This window comes from Anomaloglossus baeobatrachus, chromosome 9 (assembly GCF_048569485.1).
Source record: "Anomaloglossus baeobatrachus isolate aAnoBae1 chromosome 9, aAnoBae1.hap1, whole genome shotgun sequence".
NCBI classification, from domain to species: domain Eukaryota; kingdom Metazoa; phylum Chordata; class Amphibia; order Anura; family Aromobatidae; genus Anomaloglossus; species Anomaloglossus baeobatrachus.
Window position 1 is genome coordinate 46,891,961 of NC_134361.1, and position 7,725 is coordinate 46,899,685.

Below are 7,725 nucleotides of genomic sequence, written 5' to 3' on the forward strand. Positions count from 1 at the left end.
GGTCAGCCTATACATAGATTGGCTATGTGTAAGGACAGCTCGTCCAAAACGCGTAAGTGGTTTTAATAACCCTGAGGGGTATGAGAGAAAGGCCCCCTTCTTTGCGAATTGATGTCTTTAATTTTAAAAGGATTTTGGAATAAAGGTTGATTTTATTACCGAAGTGTTGCTGGAATACCCCCCTTTGTCTTGGGGTCAGCCTAGTAGCCCCTTTACCATCCTTACTGTCCCATTACACTTACCCTTCATGCTTATATTACCCTTGCCTAGGATAGGATATATGCTGGAGATTGTTAAAAGGGACTGTCCACTTTTTACACCTTTTGTCAGAGGAGTTCTCAGAAAATATATGACTGCTGTGATGGAGGCAGCAACCAGGTAGCAAGTGTTCAATTTCCCTGCAGCGCCTCCACAGGTGAAATGAGGTATTGCATGTTGTCCATTCAAATGAATAGACTGTGTGACCCTTTCTTAAATCCAAAATACATAGAGAAATACAGTTGTTTGTGTCTTTTGCTGGGTTCACACATTGTGACGCAGCAGCGATCACGACGGGCGACCTGACCTTATCAGGATCGCTGCTGCGTCGTTACATGGTCGCTGGTGAGCTGTCAAACAGGCAGATCTCACCAGTGACCAGCCCCCCAGCCAGCAGCGACGGGTGGAAGTGGTGCTGCGCTTGGTAACTAAGGTAAATATCGAGTAACCAAGGGCTTGGTTACCCGATATTTACATTGGTTACCAGTGCACACCGCTTAGCACTGGCTCCCTGCATGCCAGAGTACACATCGGGTTAATAAGCAAACCCTCTGGCGTGCAGGGAGCCGGCAGCACAGGCAGCGTGAGAGCGGCGGAGGCTGGTAACAAAGGTAAATATCGGGTAACCAAGGAAAGGGCTTCCCTTGGTTACCCGATGTTTACCTTGGTTACAGCTTACCGCAGGGTGCCAGACACCGGCTCCCGGCTCCCTGCTCGCTTCAGTTCGTCGCTCTCTCGCTGTCACACACAGCGATGTGGTGCTTCACAGCGGGCTGAGAGCCACGAGCAAAAAATGAAGCAGGACATTCAGCAACGAGCGGCGACCTCACAGCAGGGGCCAGGTCGTTGCTGGATGTCACACACAGCGACATCGACGGGACGTCGCTTGCTACGTCATAGAAAGAGTGACGTGACAGCGACGGGACGTCGCTGCTACGTCATAGAAAATGGTGACGTAGCAGCAACGTCGTTGTCGCCGTCGCTGTGCGTGACACCACCTTTAGACCTAAGCAGCCCCTATATAATAAAGTGACTAGTATTAAAATAGGGCACATTATGCATTCTGTACATTTACTGGAGACGGCTATATATATTCTATGGATATATAAACAGCCGTTATTCTCATTAAACACACATTTATTTTTGCTAAAGGCCTTTACGATTTACAAGAAAAGAGAAAGAAAATACTTTAGAGTCAACAGTAATCTTGTGACAAACATCAAATGAACTTTAAAGGGGAGAAGAAAAAAAAACTTGTCTTGAGGAAGAATAGAAGAAATTGCTCAGCGGGGTCCTAATTTACACATTGTGCTCTAAAGGTGGATTAAGACAGGGCAGCAGTGAAAGAAGCATTCAGCAGACAATGGGGAGCGAGAAATGAACAATCTGAGAGTTTTTTCCCCTGAGACTTTAACAACACAAAAGCGTCTTTCAGAAGGTGAATGGATTCTGTGAGTGGTGGAGTGGGAAGAAAGATGGTGAGGAATTCAAATCCCTCCTTACCCCCAAAGAGGCGCCCGCACCTCCCGGGAGCACTTAACATCCTGGAATAAAGTCCCATGGCTTTAGTATTTCTGCTGCTACCTGTAGAGAGGTGGACAAAAGGCGATATATGTGTGTAATGGCGCTTTCACACACAGCCGATTTATATAAAAAAATATAAAAAAAAACAAAAAAAAAAACAAACATTTTTTGAAATTCGATGTTAGCAGGAATTAGGAAATTAAGGAACACACTATACACATTGCGGGATTCCGTTTTTTTGTTTGTTTTTTTCCCCTCTCTTTAACACATTTGTTTTCAAACTAATTAATTTTAAATTAGATGTAGCAAGAAAAAAAAAATTAGGTACTAAAGCAGATTGGGATAATTGCCACGGCAAATGTGCCACAATTTGGTTTTGTGTCAACAGTCTGAAATTCTCAGCACATTTCTATGGATTTTTTTTTATTTTTTTTTAGTGAGACACTTTTTTTTTTCTACAGGCTTCACAAGGTGTTGTGTGAATTATAGTTATATGGTTGGGGGGGGGGGGGAGAAGGAATAAAACATAACTCCACCGATCTGCGGGTTTCAGACGCGACCGTCCTAAAGGCCGCTTTACACGCAACGACATCGCTAACGAGATGTCGTTGGGGTCACGGAATTCGTGACGCACATCCGGCCTCGTTAGCGACGTCGTTGCGTGTGAAACTTTACATTTACTTACCTAATTGTTGATCGTTGATTCGTCGTTCCTTTCCCGATTATCGTTGCTGTTGCAGGACGCAGGTTGTTTGTCGTTCCTGCGGCAGCACACATCGCTACGTGTGACACCGCAGGAACGAGGAACATCACCGTACCTGCAGCCGCCCGCAATGAAGGAAGGAAGGAGGTGGGCGGGTTGTTCGGCCCGCTCATCTCCGCCCCTTCGCTTCTATTGGGGCGGGTGCTTAGTGACGCCACTGTGACGTCGCACGAACCGCCCCCTTAGAAAGGAGGCGATTCGCCGGCCACAGCGACGTCGCTAGGCAGGTATGTATGTGTACGGGTGTAAGCGATGTTGTGCGCCACGGGCAGCGATTTGTCTATGACGCACAACCGACGGGGGCGGGTACACTCGTTAGCAATATTGCCACCGATATCGCTGCGTGTAAAGCCCGCTTTAGTCATGATCTTGATCATGACTTAGCACGATTGCGTATGAAACGCGCACGATTGCGTATGAAACGCGCATATCGGAGCAGTTCTCTTTTATTCCTTCTTCCCCCTTTTTTTAACCATTATTGGAATAAAATGACATTTTAGCTTTATTTCAAGTTTCTATGGACGTTCTTTGTGCTGGGGATCCGCCTTTGTTTGATGAGTGAGCACTACCATGCTCAGGTGCTCGCTACTCGTATCTAGTGATGAGCGAGCACTACCATGCTCTGGTGCTCTGTACTCGTAACTAGTGATGAATGAGCACTACCATGCTCGGGTGCTCTGTACTCGTATCTAGTGATGAGCAGGCACTATCATGCTCGGGTGCTCTGTACTCGTAACTAGTGATGAGCGAGCACTACCATGCTCGGGTGCTCGGTACTCGTAACTAGTGATGAGCGGGCACTACCATGCTCGGGTGCTCTGTACTCGTATCTAGTGATGAGCGGGCACTACCATGCTCGGGTGCTCTGTACTCGTAACTAGTGATGAGCGAGCACTACCATGCTCGGGTGCTCAGTACTAGTAACTAGTGATGAGCGGGCACTACCATGCTCGTGTGTTCAGTACTCGTAACTAGTGATGAGCGACCACTACAATGCTCGGGGTGCTCTGTACTCATAAACCAGCAGTCAGACTCATGGACAGGTGCGACTCGAGCATGAATGTCCCCAGCTCCATTTCCAAACTTGTTCTTTCAGTCTTAAAGGGGGGCGTCTCCAGTAGTGATGAGAGGGCACTACCATGCTCGGGTGCGCAGTACTCGTAACTAGTGATGAGCGGGCACTACCATGCTCGGGGTGCCCAGTACTCGTAACTAGTGATGAGCGACCACTACAATGCTCGGGTGCTCTGTACTCATAAACCAGCAGTCAGACTCATGGACAGGTGCGACTCGAGCATGAAGTATAATGGAAGTCAATGGGGACTCAAGCATTTTTCTGGAAGATTTCCCGTAAAAATACTCGGGTTTTCCATTGACTTCCATTATACTCAGTTTCTTGACTCATGCCCTTTCGACCATCCAACTACTAGTTACCAATACCGAGAACCTGAGCATGGTAGTGCCCGCTCATCACTAGTTACGAGTACCGAGAACCTGAGCATGGTAGTGCCCGCTCATCACTAGTTACGAGTACTGAGCACCTGAGCATGGTAGTGCCCGCTCATCACTAGTTACGAGTACCGAGAACCTGAGCATGGTAGTGCCCACTCATCACTAGTTACGAGTACTGAGCACCCCGAGCATGGTAGTGCCCACTCATCACTAGTTACGAGTACAGAGCACCTGAACATGGTAGTGCCCGCTCATCACTAGTTACAAGTACTGAGCACCCGAGCATGGGTAGTGCCCGCTCATCACTAGTTACGAGTACTGAGCACCTGAGCATGGTAGTGCCCACTCATCACTAGTTACGAGTACTGAGCACCCGAGCATGGTAGTGCCCACTCATCACTAGTTACGAGTACTGAGCACCTACCTGAGCATGGTAGTGCCCGCTCATCACTAGTTATGAGTACCGAGCACCTGAGCATGGTAGTGCCCGCTCATCACTAGTTACGAGTACTGAGCACCCGAGCATGGTAGTGCCCGCTCATCACTAGTTACGGAGTACCGAGCACCTGAGCATGGTAGTGCCCACTCATCACTAATTATGAGTACGGAGCACCTGAGCATGGTAGTGCCGGCTCATCACTAATTACGAGTATGGAGCACCTGAGCATGGTAGTGCCCGCTCATCACTAGTCATTACTCATCACAACTAACAAGCCTAAATTGAGGGTGGACAAGCTCTAAAATTTAGCACAAATTACATCAAAATGTGGCATACATTTTTGGACTCAATTAGGCCAACTAACAGATGGGCTAAAATGTGCATTAAGGTAGACTATAGGCTCAGTCAGACGTCTGTACGCATCAGTACGATCTCGTACCGCAGTACACGGACTGGCCACAGCGCTCCACATCGGAGCATGACAGTTTCACACATTTCTATTAGACAGTGACTCTTGGATTGCGCTATGAGATTGGACTGATGTGCACAGACATCTAAATGACCCTTAAGGCTGTATACACAAGTTGCACTACCACAAGCGGCCAGATATCTGCAGGGGCGCATATGAGCACCAGTTTGAAGATAACTCACGTGCTCATTTATGGCCACAGGTAGATGACCGATGCTGACATATAGCAGCCACCTCGTTGGATCCCAGTCATATAGGTAAACCATAGGTATCTGGGAAATGATTAATCAGAAGCAGGTCCTTTGTATCAGGATTAGGTAAGGAATTAGGAAGGGGCTCTGCCAACTGAAAAAAAATAGGCTAAACAATGGTGCATTCAGAATAATTGGACATAAACTTTCCTGATAACGGAGCAATAACACGCACACCATACACCAAGAAAGAAGCGGATCTGTGAGAACACGGTGATGGGATCATTAATTCCAACTGCTCAGTCAAATGTGATGCCGTCTTTTTAAGAGGACCATTGAAAACACTTGGAAAGCCACTCAAGACGAGGGACAGACGGAGAACGGCGAGTGCGGCGCACTACACAAATCAGTCAGGAACACAATGTTCCCTAATACAAATGGGGCTGCTGAACTATACAAGCAAAGACTGCGATAAACACATCACTGCTAAATTGGTCCAAATGGCATTGATTAATATACTACCTGTAGAGCCCAGTATAGAGTTATAGAGTTAGTAAAGAGGGAGGATGATAAGAGAAAGTTATGGAATTTGGGTATGTAGAAAATAGGTATATTCATATTGGAATGGATATGTGTTAGAAAATTTGCCAACGCTCCAAAAGGTGTAATCTCAAACATTTCCTTTAATGGTCATTTTTGTTTACTTACTTAAAGGGGTTGTCCACTACTTTATATTCATGGCCTGTCCTTATGATAGGTCATCAATGTCTTATCGGCCGGATCCAACAACCGTCCCCGAGCTGTCCAGGCTTGGGGCACAAGTCTGTGCTCTATGTGACGGCAGTCTTGTGATCGATCACAACACACAGTGTGTGCACTGTCACTATTCACCTGGAGCAAGCGGTCAAGAGACCACAAGTATGTGCACGCTGTGAAGATTCCCATGTCTATGGTCACATAGAGTAACTGCAGACTTGTGCGCCATGTGACCGTAGACATGGGAATCCTCACAGCGTGCACATACTTGTGGGCTCTTGACCGCTTGCTTCAGGTGAATCCTGACAGTGCGCACACTGTGTGCTGTGATCGATCACAAGACTGCAGTCACATAGAGCGCAGACTTTTGCCCCAAGCCTGGACAACCTCTTTAATACATTTACATGTACTACTCACCATATGCAGAATATATGATGGGCACATTAACCATTCCCCTGTTTTGGACTCATGATGATCAGTACCTGTCGATATTAAAGGGGTATTCCCATCTCCAAGATCCTATCCCAATATGTAGTAGGTGTAATAATAATATTAGCAAATACCTCCAATTAGAAATGTAGTATAATTCTGATTAGCCATGTCTCTTACCTCATGTGCAGGGCATTACAGGACCTTAGGTATTCATGTTACGTAGGATCTTGGAGATGGAATACACCTTTAAGTCACTTAGACGAGAGCTTTGCCCCGAAATGAAATTCTGTGAAATGTAAGATTTCTACGTTCTAACGAATTCCTACCTTTCTCTTTATACAGAATGATTCCATCTTCAAGCAAGTCATTTTTCCTGAGTGACCTGGTGTCTTCTCGCATTTACGACTTGTGCGTCCTGGCCGTTTACGACGATGGAATAACCTCACTAACTGCAACCAGAGTGATCGGCTGTGTCCAATTTACGACGGGAGCAGGAGTATAAACAGTGCAGGTCGCTCCATGCACAGTTTCTTGTGGAACCATGATCATCATCATAGGTGGCATCATAGTGGCCTCCGTCCTAGTCTTCATCTTTATTCTGTTAATGAAATATAAAGTCTACAATAATCACCCCAAATCTAAGCCAACTAAGGTCACCAACGTGTGCTCCCAAACCAACGGTAGCCAGAGCGGGACAATGGGACGCTCATCCTCAAAGCTCAACGAGAGGAGAGACAGTATTATGCAGGACATCTCAGGAACGTCCATCAAAAGCAAAACCATAGTTGACCTCACCCCAGATGGTGAAAAAGTGACTGTTCCCGATACTACCTTTATAACAAATGACGTCCTGTCTCACTAGCAGAACATTATACCACAAACGTATGCACCTCCTTTGAAAAAGAGGACAATCCACCCGGAATTGGACATTGTGGTATCGTGAAGAACATTTTCATGCAAGGAGCCGCATCGACGGCTTCGCACCTATTGTCTATTTTTAAGATCAGATGGTTACAACAAAAAAGCTATTTTTTTAATATGTAAAAAGGGTTCTTGCATTCTTAACTATTTTTGGTTCAATATTATTAAATATAAAGTGTGTGACTAAACCAGGCTAAAGTGAAATAATTGGTTTCCACGAATGCCACTTGCGTGAAGGAAGTATAATAAATGGGTTTTTTGGTTGTTTTACACCTATTTATTTCATATTCTGAATGAACACATACAATTTCATGCAATGTTTACAAGATTAGTGGGCATTAATCTTGGGTGATTATTAGGGATGATCAACTACTTCAATTATTCGGCTTCGTGAATATTTTCCGAACACCTCGATGCTATTCAAAAATTCGATGAGCAATGTAAGTCTATGGGAAGCCCGAATAGTTCCGAATAGTTGTTATTTGGGTTTCCCGTAGACTTACTTTGCGCATCAAATATT

At 45.8% G+C, this 7,725-nt stretch overlaps 1 protein-coding gene across 1 annotated transcript in view; it reads left to right on the top strand.

The window, feature by feature from the left end:
• The window catches only part of LOC142250435 (leucine-rich repeat and fibronectin type III domain-containing protein 1-like protein), a 750,715-nt gene extending 743,319 nt beyond the window's left edge, over window positions 1-7,396 (top strand). The window contains 1 exon segment of the mRNA XM_075322606.1: window positions 6,627-7,396. Within this exon segment, the coding sequence (XP_075178721.1) occupies window positions 6,627-7,146 (520 nt within the window). The 3' untranslated portion in view covers window positions 7,147-7,396.
• Window positions 7,397-7,725: the final 329 nt, after the last annotated feature.